Here is a 19,930-nt window from a genome sequence, read left to right as displayed (position 1 = left end):
CCTCCTCCTCCGAAACCAGCCGAGAAGAAGCTTGGGAGTCTTATTGAATGTCCATTTCCATTAACTCAGCCTAGGCAATAGCTAATCCACTGCACTGAAGGCAAGGAGGCTAATTAATGACAAGCTTTTACAGTCAAGACTGGCGATAATTGCTTCGGTGTCCTTTATGGTGCCAAGATAAAAATGGACCGGGTCTCACATAAGAGGCACTGTGTACACTGCAAGACAGGAGGACATTAAGAGGCTGGCCGCCTGAATACGGAGCAGAAAATTACTAATAGACAAGAGATAATGAATAGACCAGGCAGGCATTCATGGGGAAAAATCCATTTTGTTAGCACGCGAAATGAGGTGCTGGAAAAGAGTTTGCTAATTGTCCTCATCTTGTAGCAGGCAGGGCTGCTCCCCAATTCATTTCTCTGCTAATTGTGAGTGGGGAAGGGTGCCCACAGCGCCCCGCAGCAATCTGCCTGCCCAGGCTTTTCACTTTTTTTTCCTGTTGGGTTTTTAATTGTTGCTAATACACCTTTATAATGAAGCTAATGAGGGGGAATTATTGGACAACTTTACGCATGGATGCAAAGAGAGAGCAGCACAGGGATTGTGTGCTGCTGCTTCTGGCTATTGCACTCTCATCACTGGATTGGCACTAAGTCTCACTGCCTCCTATAACCAGGTATGCGTTTTATTGCATCCCAAAACCTGGATTTTAAAATGTATGATTGGTCATTACTGATTTCTATGTAATTTTATGAATTTACACTGTATATTCACTTTTACGTGAAAATACAGTGTAAAAATGTTCTTATTTGCATTGTATATTAAGGCTGTGAATTAAGCAGTGTTCATACTCTGGCACTTTAAAATACCAGGCATCATTGTACCAGTTTATCTGTACTTTTTTTTTTTTTTATACTTTTTCATTTGCTTATTTACTGCAAACTATTTACATTGTGAATTCATTTTTTTTTCAAATTATTTTATTAACTTTATTTGTGTTTTATGTAAAATGTTTAGTTTGAGGTTGAACATTTCTGTAACTGGGCATTTCAAAATATCTGACCTTTCAATATAAAGTTTTCTTGCACTTAAGTTTATGCAGTGCATTTCTGTAATCACCTTTTGGTCTGATAAATTTTCATATGCTGAACTGTTTTTTTTTTCTTTTGAATTGGCCCTTTAAAATTCTTTTTACATCAAAAGCACTTTCTTTGCATTTAACATTTAAATTGTAATAATTACACAATGGAAGCTATGGTTTGACATTGTTTCATTTTTTCTGTGTTGTTTCTTACAACCTGATCCTTTAAAGTTCCTGACAACCCAATACCAGATTTAGGTGTATTTACCTTTTACACCTATTTACTTTATTCATTTTTCTTTCCCATTGCTCTATGTTTTTTATGTTTTGTAGCAAGGGCTGTAAAGCTATTTTTCATGATTTATCACTTTTTAATGGCAGATAATGGGTAATTGATGAGTAAAAATGTTGATGGTTGCTATTAACTAATAACTATGTTTTTTTATATTTTCTTAAAAAAGAAAGCAGTGTTAAATTTCTCATTATCTCTATTTTTGGTTTATTTCTATACGCCTGTGAATTCTTTACTACTTTTTGTTATAATACAGTGCTTGCTGTGTTAACTTTTAATGGATTTAGGAGGACTTATTTCCTTTTCTATCATTCTTCACAGAAAAGTAAATTGAAGCTATTGCCTCACCGCTTGGAGGAAGAAGATTCTACTAAATTTATTATCCTCACTCTCATGTCTATTGCCTGTATTATTGGGATCCTCTCTGGGTCCGGGGTCATCTACTGCCTGCGCCACCGGTCCCATCACAAACTCAAGGAGAAGCTCTCAGCCTTGGGAGGTGACAGCAGTACAGATGCCACCAGTACATACCAGGTAAGGAATATTTCCTATGCACCTTTATGATTAATGCTTTTACTGGAATGAAAGTTAAGTATAGGTGTATACAGTGACCGGAGACTTAAATTGCTTCTCCTTTAATCATACTTTATGTAATAATAAGTCTAATATAAAGCATGTTGTACCTTAGTAAAGACAGAACACATCATTAAAGTAGGTGATGACCTGTAAACCATCTACTTTGCTTTGTAGTTACCCATGCATAAAATTTGGTAAGTTTACTGTGTTTTGTGATATTATATTATTCACCTTGTAAGAGGTCATGTTTATATTATAGTTGCAGTTTTCAATAATTACTTTCTGTAAGAGGTACCAATACACCACATTTGTAGAATGGTGTGATGGGCAGTGTATAGTGTTAGCTATATAATAGAACTGTAGACGAAGTTTAGCACTAATCATTTTTTAATATTACATTTGTGCAGAAAAAGCACAGTAATCTAATCAGGTTCAAAGGTTGTCTTTTTCTGTATTCTCTGACATACATTGAATATATATATATTTATTTATATTTATTATATTTTTATTTATTGCATAATTACCCCTGCATTTAGATATATATATATATATATATATATATATATATATATATATATATATATATAATTTATATTGCATTGAAGTAAGCTCACCGACTTCTATCATATATTTTTTATTTATTTAAAATTATCTCAACTGCTCATTTACAGTATATTACTTGGCAAAAAAGATAATTTCCTAGACTATAATTTTTTATTAGAATCACTAACTTCAATGTAACAAAGAGCCAAAAGTTGAAACGCCTTTTCATGAACATTACCAGGGCACGAAACCTTCTTTTGACGGCTCCAATTAATAATATATGTAATTAAAATCAAACCTAGAAAAATGTTTTCTATGTGACCTTTTGGCTATACCTCCTGGGGGCATATTGGTTAGGCTGATATTGATTTTCTAATGAGTAATGGTTTGTTTAATAATCTGGAATCTACACACTACATAAATTATACTTGAATTCTGGCACTGATGACAAAATGTGTCTGCCTAACTTTGAAAATAACATTTTTGTCTCAAATTTCATTTGAAAATCACACATAAATAAAAATAAATATAAATTTTAAACCTTTTTTGCATTCACTATGTTGAATGGTTTGAAAATAAAACAGGTTATGTAATTTACACAAATCTATATATATATATAGAAATAGATACACACCTATCTATTTATTTATTTAATTTTTTAGAAAGCTTTATGTTTTTCTAAATAGGTAGTTTAAAAATAATTAGATCAAAAACTATTTAAAAAGTGTAATTATAAAAAGTAGAATAATACTATTATTTTATGATATCCTTATCATCTACCGATGATCTACCAAGTCTCAGCTGAGAAAGGCCGGCCAGGAACGTGCTGCATTCGAATTAACATTTTTATTATGCCTTGCAATTTGTTTTATATGCCCATATTTTATTCCCCCTATTGTTATGGTGTTTTAGGAAGCTATAAACAAGCCTTGGGAGTGTCTTGTAAACAGAAGCTCTAAGCACACATGCTAGTTGTCAGGGCTTCCCATTAAAGGTGATTAGGAAAAGTGCTTGTGTGACTTGCCTCAGTGATCAGCACCGCTTAGTGCTGCTACATTGGCCTTGGGTAATGCAGATTTCAACCCATTCTCACCTGACGCGCCACCTCACTAACCTCCCCGCTGCTCTGTCATCAGTTCATTAAGAGCCAACGCTGAGCATGTGTTAAAGAGGCTGCTTGTTAATCTCAGTCCAAAACCGCACCCCATGTAGGAAACCGTTTTACTATTTTTTTTCTTTTTTATTTCTGCATTGTGCAACGCTGGACAGAATGAACCCATTACTTCACCCTTTACTTTGGGAAATATCAAAGGTTACCTTATTCAAAATGCGAAAATGCCAGAGGGGTGGGAGTTTGTCTTGATGTTGCACCTGTTAATCCTTTAACCTCTCTGCTTCCAGAAAGGCTCATGGTGCCTTGCTAGAGAGCTCCTCTTTGTTCTGCTGACAGATCACCCACAATGCATTGTTACAATCAGGGCTAGATGCTCTGTACTTCTTCACTATAAATGTAGCACCAACCTACGTTCCTAATAAGCCTTCCTTGGCTATGGCTTTATTATCGATCTTCCCCTAAAATGTAAAATGATATAAAGCTTGCATGTTATATAAGCAAAGGTCTGTAGCGATGATGGATTATATCATGCTGCAACCTTAAAACGAAAAGAAATACCATTTTCCAATATTTGACCAAAAAGAGTGTTATAAAATGTGCTTATGTCGGTCGACTTTTTATATATCTTACAAATAGAGAGTAGATTCTGTTTCGACTTCCTGTTATAAATACACACACAAATGATTAATATTTTAGAGCATGATGTATTACTGTGTATATATATTGGTATGCAACAATTACATGTTAAAGATATAGGGAGAAAAAAAAACGCTTAGCTACAATATTTCCAAAAATATCAAATGATAAAAACTTATTGATATAAAATATATATTTTTTTAGTGAGTATGAATTTTTTCATTAAACAAAAGGCTATGCCTATATAGAACTCTCAGTGAAATAATTAGATATTTTTTGCTTCCATATTAATATTAATTCTTCTGAATTTGCATTGCAATACCTTGTAGCACAGACGGTGCATGTGATTAAATTGTTGGTCAGCATATGGTGTAGTGGCCTTTGTTAACGGAAGGGCCAACAGTCAGTAACCCTCAGACCAGCTTGCTATTCAACATATGCTGCTTTGTCCTTTGTTAAACTTTGTAATATATGCTAAATAAAATTCATCATTTGTAAGACATTGCAGAGAATAACAGGTCATGCGTTTACCAAAAATTTTGGAAACTGTTTCACAATTTTATGTCAAATGTTAAAACTTGCTAATTGCATAGCAGTTGCAATAAGTAAGAATATATATTTGGAGCTAGAAGTTGTTTAGATGGTGGGTGTAGAACAGGTGTTTTGCATAATTTGATCCTTGAAAGATTTACTACAGTCTGGATACAGCTGTCACATTTTTGAATGAAACCACAGAATTGATTTTCAGGCTTAATTTACTTTTTTATATATTAAGGCCAAAATGGGTGTAAGCCTTAACTCATGGCTATACAGCCTTCTTTTGTGATGGTTACACAAAAGGCTGGTCATCCAGTCACACATCTTGTCCGTTCCCCATATTATGCCTGTCACACATCATATCATACATGTAATGCATTACAGGTTGTCCTCTATTGTATATTTAGTAAATTCATCTACTATGTATATATTTATTATTTGATAACAGCATTAGGATGATAGATGGTCCCAAAGAATAGGGAAAGAAAAAAGAACTGTTTTATGGAAAAGTTAGGTTACTAGAGAGCACTCTAATTATCCTACAAATGTCAGGAGACGAGAAGCGGAGCAAAGAAAATTCTTTTATGTGTATGAAGCTGTCTCCCTCCTGTTCCCCTCTCTATTTCCCTTTGTTTAACATCTTTGATGTTCACATCATTGCAGAAAATTGTTGTCACATTTTAACTTACCAGGGAGCCCATGGAATAAAATAAAATAAAAATTTAAAGTCACCCCAAATAACTTATTAATGTCAAAGTCTAACATTTTTGCAGATATGTTTCATTTTTTCTCTCCAGGCATCTCTAATTATGAAAGTTCATTCTTGTAACATTTGTAGGGTTTAAGAATTTTTTTTTTACATTGAATTGTAAAATGACATGGAGCAGTTTTGGCGTTAATGTGACAAAGCCCTATGGCTCCTAATCTCTTTCTAAGTTGTGGTTCCTATGTGTAAATGTGTAAATGTTAAAGTGAATAGGTGTTATATGTAGCAAAATCGCAGAATGTAGAGCGAATTCTAATTTTTAAAGTAGGTTGTGTAATCAGTAGATGAAACTTACAGGTAGAAAGACCTTTTGCTAACATCCCCAAAGTTATAGCAGATAACTGTGTAGAGTCAGTGAAGCTTAAAACAGTAACCAGACTCTGCAGGTAATTATTCAAAATGGCCGTGTCCGCAGTGAATATAGTATTATATTAGCGTTATGGCAGGTACAGATAGACTGCTGCTGCTTACTTTTTACATTTTTTTTACATTTTTTTCTTTCTTTAGATAAGCTAAAAAATGATTCTTGGAATGAAAAACTAGATAAAAGTGTATTTGATAAATAGATTAAAGTGCACAATTAAAATTTTAGCATTGGGTCAATGCCAGTAGGCTAAGTCAGAAACTAGCTTCCTTTAACACCCAGCGATTATGTTATTGAGTTCACAGGTGGCCCACCTACTGATGCTATAACAAGGGATTTTACAGATGACAATGTGAGACTGCTGACTTATAAAGAATGATATACCACAAAGGTATAAGACAATAACAGGAAGCCAAGAAATATACAACCTGTAGGTCAGCAAGGCAGACTTTTTTGATGGAGGTCCTTGACCATAGGTACAAATGCTTTAGTGACCTCAGATAGTTTTATTATAGAGCAATATAGGAAATCAGAGAATTATTAGGATAACAGTACTCCAACCTGTCTCCAAAATCAGATATTGCATCTTTCTCTGATTGGCTGAGTTTTGCCCTTTGATAAAGAATAAAGAACATAACATAACTATGCTTCTGTAAAAGAGCTTTCTGTCAATGCAAACATGCTTTTACTAGGGTCATAAACAGTTTGGAGATAAATTTCATTTTTTATAATAGTTGACTACCTATGTTCGCTACCTAACGCTACCATTGGCCCAAAACTTTTTTACATGTATGTTAATTTATACATCGTTTTTAACTTTTTTTTTCTCGATTAAAAAAGTCAAATATTAGACATATATGAGATAGGCAGAAATAGAAAAGGGGACATCCTATACCTTTGTTGCTCAACTTAACAAAATGATGATGCCAAAGGAAGGTATTTTATTTAAAGCTATTTCCTTGGAGCAGTATATTGGGGTAGATATACCAAAGGAGTTTAGAATCTTCACATAGCAAAGTAAATTATTACCTTGCAGGAATGTTCACCTAAGTGTTGACTGTGATGACAATTCAATTAGCAAAAAATACCCAATCAAATGGAAAAATTAAAAAAAAATGATTGGATGGTTGAAGTTATCAAAACTTAGCAAGGCTTCACCTTATTCACTAAGCTAAGTGATAAAGAAAACCTCTTCAAGAGTATATTTTACTTTGCTAAAAGAACACCTTATATTCCTTAAGTAACTCAATTGTAGTTGGAAGTGTTAAGTTGTTTACCTGTACACGACATGTAGGGAATGGCAATGTCCCATGGGAAGTACACGTGTGGAATTACTTTATTTCCAGTAATCGTGAAGAAGGAAACTTTTATATGTGTTGATTTGTTGATTTTTCTGAACATGGACGTCAATATGGAAGAATTGATAGACTGCACTGCAGCGGAATTAAATCGCTTACAATCCTATATATAAGTATAAATGCTTTTACTTTGAACAGTTTTAGTAGATCTTTCACATAATGTACATAATTTTAGGTATGAAATGGGAACTTCAGATCTATAAAAGTGATAAAATACGCCCTATTCTCCAGGAAATCCACCTAAATTGTATTTCACAATCTACATTTTAATTTATTTAATATATTCAATCTTCAAACTAGAGAAGATGATTAATCATAGGATTAGATATTTTGTCCTATTGAAAAATAGTAAGCTGTACTAAAGAGAATGTAGTGTTCCTTCTATGAGGCAGTAACAACAATGGTCCATTTTTTCTTGCCATGTGTTGGTTGTAGAAGGACAGCCTTTAGTGTCCAGGAAATATTTTTGGAGGGAAATGGATGCGGCTTAGCATTTCAAATCTGCTTGGTGTACTTCTCTATCCATATAGCATTTGATCTTGTCAGGAGATCAGACAGTGTGCACAACATTTTATACATGTCTATGTGTTGAAACAGACTGTCTGAATTATTATACGCGTTGACACATTTGTTTTTTTAATTTTTCCTATGTACCATGAATCACATAGGAATGGAAATTACCAGTCCAATATAACACCGTCATTTTAAGTAAAAGGGTCAAAACGTTTACTAAGATGTTAAGTGAAGCTTTATACAATGAAGGGAAGAGATCACAAAGAGACAATCAGTAAAAAAAAAAAAAAGATTTCAATGTTTGTCACTTCACCTCAATTTGCACTAAATCAGGCCCAAAGTGTTGCGAACACATGTGTTTATTTATCCATGTATGTTATATAAAATTAGTTTACATAAATTGGTCCATAACGTGTAGTGTTTACTGATGCTTAAAAATGACCAAGTGAAGGATAAATGCATTGAAAATAGCAAGTCTGGTATAGAACATTATGTCTTGTTAACATCAAATCTGAAACCTCAGTGCCGACCTTCCATTTTGATGTTTCACTGGTGAAGAACAATAAGTATCACGCTGTGCTTGTAACTGGCCTGCATGTTGCATGTGACCAAACGTGTCTGCTTTTCATTCATTAACATCCTGACCGTGGTTGACTTGCTTGAATACCCTGTCACTGTAGGCGTCACAGTTCTGGAGCATGCCAGTGTGTGCCATGTAAAGACAAGTCATGCGTTCAATGCAGAGTGGCACCAATGCAGAGGAGGCTTTTCACATTTTAGGTGATGGTGAAATGTGATTTTATGCTAGCAAAAAAAACAGGCTGTGACAGCCAGGACAAAACTGTAAGGCTAGAATGCCGTTGAGGATTCTGGATTGTTTTAAGGTAACAGTAAGCTTGGTTTAAAAATCAAGCTGTAGGAGCCTGATACAGTTGTATCGGTTCCTTTCTTGTGCTAAAATTACTGACAATGATTTTATTGCACACAATCAGCTTTTCACAGTGTGAATTAGAAGTTACAACAAGTCAAATAAAGCCTGCCTTATTTTCCTGGGACGGCTGATGTCCCTTCTGTAAAAAAAAAAGCTTACCTGCCCATTGGTAATTTTTTAAGTGCACTTACCTCTCCTGAGGGTACCAGCTATCAGCATCTTCAGTTCATCTTCTTCTGGATTCAGAATCTTTGACCGTTTTGATTGACCAGGCAGGAACAACTTAACAATTGTGTTTGCTGGAATCGCATACATTACAGAAAAGATTGCGAGCAGGCAGGTTAGTTTCTTTTATTGCAGAAAAGATATCGCCAGCCCATTCAGTAACAAACAACTTGTCTGCTCGCAGTCTGTTTATTTTTAAACTATAGTTCTGCTTAAACTAAATGTAGTCATCATGGATTCTGGGTGCCATATTGTATGTGTTTGTCCTGTATGAATCTTAACATCAGATTACTTGTCCAGAATTCCTCTTGACTGTGGGCAGCCTTAGGAGGTTCATGTACTACTTTATTCCACAAAAATATTTTGGTTCACGATTGACCAAGGACTGGATCTTGTAGAGTTTCACTAGTGGCCAATATAACCATCGTGAGAATTAATTATAGTTTAGAGGTTGCCCTGTAATTGGCCATTGGAAAAACAGAAAATAAGTATTCTGTTGCCTGTTTGCTGCTTCACTAGTTATATAGTGGGTCAGATAGTAGAGACAGATGTTAGAGACAGATATCCCATCACCACAAATTTAGTGTGTCACTGTAAATCTGGCCAGCCAATGTTTTTTCTGTATAGGAAAAATACAGATTTCCAGTTTCTTAAGAAACACTGGGTGAAATATTTGCATCTTACTACATTTCCTTAAAGTCATAATTTACTAAAGCTGCTAAATACGGAAGGGGTTACTTTGATCACAGGCAATGAGGGCGTTATATATATATATATGTACATATTATGCCCATTATCTAAAAGAGTTGGAGTCCAGTATAGTTTGTTCTAGTAAAATCTGAGCACAGTAGCTCACAGGTTAGTGCTCTGGCCTTTGCAGCGCTAGGTCCCAGGTTCGAATCCTGGCCAGGGCACTATGTGCATGGAGTTTGCATATTCTCCCTGTGTTTGTGTGGGTTTCCTTCCACATCACAAAAACGTGCTGGTTTCCCCCTTGGTCTGTATTAAAGACATAATGACTATCATAGGGACATTAGATTATGAGCCCCTTTGAGGGACAGCTAGTGACATGACTGTAGACTTTGTACAGTGCTGTGTAATATGATGGTGCTGCTATATAAATATTGTGTAATAATAAAACAATATTAATAAATATTTAAAAGCCTTATATGCAAGGTTTATGAAAATCAAAATATACAGGATATCTTTTATGACTTTTATTTTTTTTGGGATGAGAGTTATCCGGTGGACACAACATTGGTATGCCAAACTGTAACTGTACTGCCCATCACTAAGTTTGAGTTACGGTTTTATTTACTGCAGGTGGCTGCCTTGCATGCTCTAATGCTTTCCTAGTTCTATCTTTTTTTTGCCCTTATTCATCTGGATGAGTGAGCGTTTGTTCTCTACCATATGTTTTTGCTGTTTTTCCATCCTAATACTAATGGAAATTGATAGTGTATCATGCGCATTGACTATTTTGCATGCAACAATTAATATTTCACATAAAAATCTGATTTTTCGCAGAATTTTTATTTATGAAATCTATACAGAAATGCAGGATTGTTATGCTGTGTATGCATATTGGTGGAAAGTTGTTTTTTATTATATTTACTACTTGTCCTTACATAATGCAGTTTTGTAGTGATTTGCATAGGCTGTGCCGTTCACACCACTTTTTTACTCAATAGAATTTAAAGGCCTAGTGTAAGGTCTAGAGCCACAAAGAGGTCATTTTCCGACTCTTTGAGAAGTATTTTCCAAAGTCTCCCTGCATTTAGAGTTTAGATAACAAATCAAGTAAAAAAAAAACAACGGTCATAGCTGTCTTTGGTTTGATGTGGATTGCAAAAATTATGCTGGACACTGGAACGTCTCTACTAATGCCAATCAGTAGTTCCGATTCTTAGCCATAGCTATATTTATTGGAGCCACCTAGTTGAAACATACTACCAGACTGTATTGATCATCATCCTTGTATTGCATGGAAGGGTCTTCGTTTTGTAGGGCCTTTTCTGTAGATCCCTTAGTGTAACAAGTTGTAAAATTGTACAAAATGGGAAGCATGGTTTTAGTACAGTAGTGATGATCATTGGCCCTTGAGAACAGTGAGAACAGCTGACCACTCAATCTGCTTATATTAGAATATCATGGCCTAGTGACATCAGTGTGAGCATCTCAACCAATATTCAGCTCCGATGGTTATGAAAAAGGCAATACCCTGTCTTAAATCCAATAAATAGTCTAAATATTTATTCCTATATAGTCTTCATATACAGCCCATAACGTATTGTTTTTCAACCTTTTTAACATGGGTGAACCCTTGAATTAACTTTCAGGTCTTCAGGGAACCCCCGCTTGAATTACTACATGGTGGCTCAGTAGTTAGCATTTTGGCCTTTGCAGCGCTGGGTCCCAAGTTCAAATCTTGGCCAGGACTCTATCTGCATGGAGTTTGCAGGTTCTTCCCAAGATTGCATAGGTTTCCTCCCACATTCCAAAAACATGCAGTTGGGTTAGTTGGCTTTCCCCCATCATTAACCTTAGACTGTACTAATGGTATATGACTATGGTAAGGGCATTAGATTGTGAGCTCTTTTGAATGATAGTTAGTGACATAACAATGGACTTTGTACAGAGCTATGTAATATGTTGGCGCTATGTAAATACTGTGTAATAATAATGCATTCACAGCTCGTAGTACATTGCTGTGGTGGTCAATAGGAAGAATGCCTCTTACACTGCTGACCATTGGGAAGAATGTTCATCAAACAGATAACCACGGAGATCATTGGTATCTGGAAAACTGACCTGAGAGGCACACTTTGCCTATTGCTCAAGGAAACCCCTAGAAACCTCTGGAGCAACTTTAGGGTTTCGTGGAATTCTGGCTGAGAAATATTGCTATAACTAAAAAATTATCAGCATATTTTTCCTGTATACAAAGGAAATATTCCTTCCTTTTTGTTTTTTTGTAGGGCAGGGAAATCACTCATTTATCATTGAAAAAGATAAGATATCCACAAAATTTTGTCTGGCCCAATGTACATTGTCATTATCAGATGCCTTTACCTGACAGATGCATTCATACATCAACTGACACATTGGGTGGGAGATTAGCACAGTAGGGAGAAGAGGGGATGAATTTTTTTATTTATGTATCACAATATATTAGGATACGTGACAGCTTGTGAGTTGCAGAACTCTTTCCATATCCTGTCCTCATGTTTTCCAGGCATTGGACAATATATAGCAGAAAAAATGGAACATGTAAATAATCATCATACAGGTTCCAACACACTGAACACTGCATTGGAGATCTAGAAGTCTTTTATATAAATGTAATTGCACTTAACATTGTGTGATTCAAACATAAATAGCCCCATAAAGAGCTATTGTGATGTTATGTTGTCATTTGATAAACCTTGGGAATATTTCCCATAGGAAAGACCTGATAGTCTGCTTCAATTAGATAATCTTTCTAGATAGACATTATAGTCTGCAGTATGTTATCTTGGCTTGTGTCATGATTAAATTGTTTTATTGATTGTTCAATGTAATGGACATGTATGTGGTCACATTTATATCAGACATACCATGTGTCAGTGATTCATTTTAATTAAACATGGTATATGTAGATGTTACTAGGCATCAGAACAGGATTTTGACAGAGTTTTGGATAAACACACCCGAACAATAATCTTACCGTCAGCCACTCATGGAGATTTGCTTCATCCAAGCAAACCAACCAGTGATACAAAATGCTTCTTCATTTGTCTGTGAAACAGGCCTAAGAGGACCAGCTGATCCTTGTTATGTCTTTTGGCATTTTGCAGCACCCCCAGCGATTGATTTTCAAAAAATAATAAGATGAACTGATCCTTGAATGTTTGTATTCATAGGGATGCATGGGTTTTTAGGTTCTAGGTTGTCACTGCTATGAACCTTAGCAAGTACATGCATGAATTTAAAGACTCTTACATGGATGGTCAAATAAAATTGTGATGAGTAGTAATGACTGTGCAGCACTTCCTAATAAATAAAAAATACTTTATTTGACAATGCAAAAAATTAAGAAACTACCCGGTCTGGCAATAAATTTGGTATTCTGATGTAATTTTAACAAGAACCATATATAATCCTAAAACAACTATGTGATGTTACTTCACCACCACCTTTCCATGCAGATGCATGCTACTATCCAGTCTAGTCCAAACTGTGTGTCAGGAACCCTAAGGGGGTCCATCAGTTTTCATATCCCTAATTAATTAATTGATAAATGTGACTACAAAACAACAGCAAGCAAACCACTGCAGGTTTACATGAAGCACTGGGCCTTTATACCAGTGTGTTTTTACATATATTTGAGTGCACATTGCTGAACAAAAAAAAAATTAGAAAGGACCCCACTTCATGCAGAAAATAAATATTAATATTCATAAGGCAAATGCACCATAATACATCCCAAACACAACACAACATATGGAAGACATGCCTAAAATGAATAATAAACATAAATTAATTTATAATAATTAAAGATTATCTAAATTGTACATTCCTAATAAATCTAATTGCTTTTGGGCATGTGAAAACCTATTGTACATTCCTACTAAATTTAATTGCTTTTGTGCATGTTCTTAACCATATTTAATTTTTTAGGCAACTAACATATGTTAGTTTGGTTGGTTTTTCAGCAAATGTAGACCTGTTACAAATGCAAATGTAGACATGTTACATGGTCTGAGCCATACATCCCCATAGTTCCCTATTGCTAACATAGACTTGATAGCAACCTGTACTGAGTTTTTATCCATTGTTCTGTGTTGTGTATTGTTGTGTAAGATCTCCCCTTTAGTGAATATTTGTCAATTCCCTGTAACTGTACATTAGTGCTAAGCAGTCATTCAATGTATAATTAGAGCCAAAACAGTTTTTTTTGCAGTCTGTTTGAGATTTGAGAGAAATATTCTCTCTTTTCCTGTTCAGTGGATACAACAGGATGTGATCTGAAATCCCCCCAAGGTGAATCTAATCACCTCTTAAACAGTTGTCACCATAACGGGTCTCTATTGAATCACTAATCACCAATCACTATTAATTTCTTGTTAGTGATCACTAGGACCAATAGAGAAAGTGAATATCCAATGTGGGGACCCAACAAAAACACCAAACAGGATTCTAATCCTTTAACATTCCAATTGTAGGCATTGTTATTAATGGGGAAGTGTTAGGTTCTACATGACATTTTGCATTTTGTAGGATTTTACATTTTCTCATATTGACTCTCTAAAACAAGTACAGTTTGAATCTGTTGCTGCAGCTTGTAATAATATATTACTACCTCTACCAAAATCCCTCAGTGGGTTTTTGTTTGTTTTTTTTTTTTTTTGCCACATCATGCTCTTACTAGCACATACCTCAAAGCTGAAATATCACATGGGCTTTGTCATCCTGGCATTATGCATTGTGGTGGTAATAATAATAAGGTAATGGATGATTTCACACGTTCTCGTGGGTTGGCGTTCTGCGGTCTCGCTGTCACTTCCATAAAAATGATAGAATATTAGTGAAGCACAAACATTGCGTAAACCTGCAGCAGTAAATTTAGATCATAATCTGTTTCAGTGAAGCTTCTTTCAGCAGTGTATTACAAGTGAGAGTCAAACCAAAATCAGCTTAGCATTTAAACAATAGGATTATACATACTGGAAAGAGGATTGCTAATTAACCGAGAGATTCAGAATGGGCCAAGGACACAGTCCACTGAGGCACATCACAAGCTTTATGGCTGAGATATGATGAGATCAAAGACATTTTATTCACAGCTCTGATGACTCCGTTTTAATTGGCTCTGAATAAAATAATATATTTATAGTGATGTGTGTGCATATATACAATATACATGGACTGTGTCTACACTCTTTTAATAACTTGAATTTTTAAACAAAATTGTTATATACATTGTGCACAATTTTCTTGTTTTATTCCATGGCATATCATTTTATTCTCTGCAGACCTATTGCATAGCAGAAAATGTCTTTTCATAACATACATTATTTAGAGAAAGAAAAGAAATGAATTCAATTTACAGCATCAAGAGATAAAGTATGAGACATAACAACAGGTGTTAAACAATCAAACACTTAACAATCTGGAAGAGCAAGAATAACAGATTAAAAGTATCATAGGAATGAACATGTAGTGAATGTTACCTGTATTGACTGGAGTGCCTTAGACCTTCCAAATATACAACTAAAATACCTATATTTCTGAATATTCAAATTAGTAGATTCTACAGACTCAATATGTATATATTGAGCACATTATATATATATATATATATATATAATTTCGTTTATTTAGTCAATTAAAATACATTTGTTAAAAAATTTTTTTTGATACAATGAACAGTGAAATTTCTTTAAAACACAATATATTTCAATTACATAGTCTCACATGTTCACATAATCTCACATATATAGCATTATAGCATCAACGCGTTTCACGGATATGTCCACTTTTTCGGGAAACTATGGAGACCTATTGACATAATATACTTGATTTAGTGCATAATAAAATTAGGTTTGGTTTTTACAAATGAATTGGTGTATACTCGCTGATAAATTGGAATTCAAAACAAACACCACTAACTGTGGATACCTCCTCAAGATAGTGTGCGGATCATTCAAAAGGAGAGGGCGGTAGCAGTATGGCAGGAGGCAAGATATGGGTATCAAATTTGTATAATATTTATTGTAAGATTAATCTTGTTATGTATTTTTTTATTTACTAGCATACTCATAATTAATCCTGCTAAAATATGAGGGGATTAAACCTTGAAAGCTCCGTATAACACTAGCACTAATGGTGCAATTCACTGGGGTCCTAAAAACCACATGTTCGATAGGATATATATTCAGCAGCAAAAATGAAATCTAAGGTAGGGTGGATGAGACCAATAATTTCCCTAATATTCATGTCCATAATAAATGGTAATAGTCTTTTATATATTTTATAATTTATTGTTACCTACCTTATAAGTCCAAAATACCAATTTTAAAGGTCTGCTGTAGAAAGTGTCTGGTACCTGTTTGGAGGTTTTTCCCGACGATGCGTCCTGTCCCTGCACCACTCGGACTCCTAATGAAGCCGCATGGTTTGACTTGGCGTCCCTTGTGGCTGGAAGTCCCGCTCCGTTCAGGAAGTGAGTTAGAGGCGGGAATTGCCACGTCTACCTGGTCATAAACTAGCCTGTGGATGACGTAGGAGGTTCAGAAAACCTGGATGGATCTCGTCCAGGATTCAAAACAGTTGCTAGAAATCCATTCCAGGTTTGATGGATCACCCAGCTTCACTGATGAAAGTATATCTTCCCCAGCCTTTGAAGAGCATTAATAAATCAGGCCCTTTGAGTGATCTGCTCTTTTATTCTAAGGTCTGTTTGTACTATAGTTTGTAAAAGGATGAACTTGGAGGGGAGGGAAATTGGAAGGAAGGGAGGAGAGTGGGGGTAAAGGGGGAATAAAGGGTCAATGAGAGAGGGAGGGCTGGGTGTGTAGGTATGGTAGGTATGGCCACTTTAAAAAAAAAGATCTATATATGTGTATAAATCTTTATGTCCTGACTGGAGACATGGGTGATGTCCTATGTGGGAGGAGTAACTGGGCTTGCCATCCCAAGAAATAACACCTAAGAGCAAATAAGAGAACCGGGCCATTCATCACAAAAGTGTTATCTCCTTCTGACTAACAGTAACTAACAGTAACTCCAGATATTTCAGTGAGACACATTAAATACACATTTTTGATCACTGGAAAAAAGTCAGGGAAGAGTTTCCAATATTGCATGGACAGATTGAGCATTTTGAGAATTGTCCATGACAATTTGGCAGAACTAGAATATCTTTCAGAACTCATTACATATGCTGTCCTTTAGGTATTTGGCTTTCACTTGTGTAATTTGTCCACTAGAAAATTCAAAAACTTCTTACACTGTCAAAGTTTACTTTACTGTTTACTGGTCATAGTGGATGGAGCACATAACATAGGAGAAAAAACATTAGCTTTCCTCAGTTCACTTGGGCATCTCCTCTGAGGCAATTCTAATTACCAGGCACAACCATAGGCTTGGAAAAAGAGATGGTCCCATCAGTATAATGTCATACATGAAGCTATAGTTAGAACAAACATTTTAGAGAAACATCAAGACAATGCATGAACCAGATGGGGCACAATACAAAAGGACTGGCTTCAGGAAACCAAAAATTAATCAACCTAGTAGGGTATCCTGTGTAAGAATGTCCATGGAGAAGAGACTTTGATGCTGGAACAATAGCAGATGGAGTGACGCCATTTGGCATCTTGAGAGCACACCCAACTGGGGAATCCAGTGTTGGGATATGAAAGCTGGCCAAACCCATATTTCATAATTCCATAAAGGGCATATACGGCCAAATTTCCTGAACTGCATTCAGTGTTTAAGATCTGTCTTTCTGCCTATTTGTAATATTTTTGGTTATTCAATAATTCATTCTCTTTCTATAAATGTTTTATGTTTTATTTCTTACTAGTTGTGTTGCAGTAGACAGCTCCGCTATCTTTATAACAGGAATCGCTTGTCTGTATCACTTTTTTGGGATACAATATATAATGCGGTCTGACTAGTTGCTATAGGCATCTTGTATTTTTATCAATAAGCATCAGTATATCTGTAAACATATTGTGACCAATTTAAATCATCTGGTACTGCATTGACATCATTACAAGTGCTGAAAGGTGACAATCTGGTTGGAATGTCGCTTAAGTTGATTGCTGTTTGCACAATGTAACTAAGGGTTTGATTATATAGTATGGTTATCATTCTATTTATAAAGCAGTGAATCTGAAACATTTTCTGTGGGGAATAAATTATTATTAATAAACACTTGGACCTGCATGATTCTCCATTAGGGAATGTTTCAGTGAATGTCTAAATAACTGCTTTAAAATAGACTCCATAGTGTATAATGTTCATGGCACAAATTTGATGTGAAAAATGTGAATAGCTTTGTGAATGTAAATAGCTTTGAATATATTCTAGCGACAAAGACATTAAATGTTGCAAAGTCCAGATTTAGGGATTTTGTTCAATAGGGCAAAATGCAGAAAACCATTAGAAAAAATCAGCACCAATGTAATTTTTTAGACATTGATGTGCTGCTGAATATAAATAAGTCCTGTTTGATTAAGCTTTACAACAGATAATTTATTTAAAAGAATGTACACATTCATAAACACACACATACCATACTACATACCATGCTTTTCAATCTAATCTAAAAAAATGTGTTTTTTAACTACAGAAAGGAGAGTTGGGCATATCTTTGATGTCTATAATTGGCATTACTAAAGACCTCCAGGCAACGATTTATTTTAATTGATATCAATATTTCATGCTTTGTCTTTCAAATAGCCAAAATGCATAGTGATTGCAGATGAAGTCACTGCAGGTTTAGCAGACAAACACAAGTGTATAAGCCATTCTGGACTAAGTATTGTGGGGGTTGGAAAACAATGTTTCAGTCTGGACATTGATGTACACATCTGCCGGGTATTGGTAGGCAAAGTGACATCTTCCTATATTATCAAGTTGAGAATTATAATGAATATTTTCATCATTAAAGTACTGCCACATAAGTTAGCCCTTAACAGCCTATTACTTGTCTGAGATTCTCATTCAAGACCACCCTATCATCACCCATGCGGAGATAAGGTTAGTTATTTAATGACCCAAAATAGTTATAGTTTTCCTTGCTTTTAACATTCCTACAGTCTACATATGACCAGGCTATGGACATTGAAAACCTTAAAAAAATCTTAGCAAGCAGTAAATAAGCTCCAGTGCCATAATTGTGCTTAGCTTCAAAAATTTAAAACATTATCGGTAAGACAGCTCAACTCACTCTGGACACCCTCTAAAGGCTCCTGTCCAGGGGTTAATATTAGAGATCACAAGGCTGGAAAGCTTTTGAGACACTTCTGAGACACACTGAGCCGAGAGGCTGACTTGGACAACGTAAATGTTTTTTGCTGTGAACTTTGTAGCTAAGTTTCTCCACAATGGGTGCAGCTAAATAAGTCAGTGAGGGGGTTGCCTTAAAGTGTATTTACTGTTTGTAGAGAATAAATACAATAATGTCAACAACTTAGCCATCATCATGCCTTATCGCCATGTTTCTGTTACTGCCCATAGGACTTATGGGTTGATTTCTCTGAATGCCTTGACATCTTTTTAAAGTTTATGCATATGTATGCTAGTTAATACTGTGCTATCCTTGGGCATATGGAGCTGTGGAAAGTATGATTACTGAAGTTTGCAAATATATATATATATTTTAGGACACACTTATCTTTTAATTTAACTACTTATCTTGTACCTTTATACATGTATAGTAAATCCCAATAATGTTCAGTAATTTAAATCATATACAAGCTAGGAAGGATGTAGAATCTCATCTTGGTTTTTTGGAGATGAACTGAATCCTATTGAGGAAGTAGAACAGATGGCCTGCTTTCTATCAGTCTATCAGAGAGGATATAAAAACACTGATATAGTGGGAGTCTTCTGGATTGATCACTGAGGATAACACCAAATGTGCAGATATAATGCTTACAGTCGAAAGGGAACAGCATTAAACAAAAAATTGTCAAGTAATTCTATGATTGTCAGTATACGCACAGATAGTGTTACTGGAAGGAGCTGGAACCAGACCTAACGCTGTAATGCAAAAATGCTAACCTCCTAAGCTGACCATGTTACATTCTACGACTACGATCTACCAACAACTATTTAGTGCATGTACCTGTCTGACTGTTAAAATATGAATTGATTATTAAAATAGGCCCTTGTATTACAAGGTACAGAGACTTCTCAATCAGATTGTAATGTCTGCTATGTAGGCTTTAGCAAATTTGCCTATTTTACTAATCTTCACCTATGGCACCCTGTGTTTACCC

The 19,930-nt window shown here is 35.2% G+C and overlaps 1 protein-coding gene across 1 annotated transcript in view; it reads left to right on the top strand.

Annotated features, from left to right (window-relative positions):
* Positions 1-19,930, top strand: part of PTPRN2 (protein tyrosine phosphatase receptor type N2) — a gene marked incomplete in the record, with an annotated part of 519,721 nt that overhangs the window by 427,639 nt on the left and 72,152 nt on the right. The window contains 1 exon segment of the mRNA XM_072412607.1: positions 1,695-1,907. Within this exon segment, the coding sequence (XP_072268708.1) occupies positions 1,695-1,907 (213 nt within the window).

Source organism: Pyxicephalus adspersus, chromosome 5 (assembly GCF_032062135.1).
Source record: "Pyxicephalus adspersus chromosome 5, UCB_Pads_2.0, whole genome shotgun sequence".
Classification (NCBI taxonomy): Eukaryota; Metazoa; Chordata; class Amphibia; order Anura; family Pyxicephalidae; genus Pyxicephalus; species Pyxicephalus adspersus.
The sequence above is the reverse complement of the archived record's forward strand: the minus strand, read 5'-3'. Positions and strand labels throughout refer to the sequence as shown.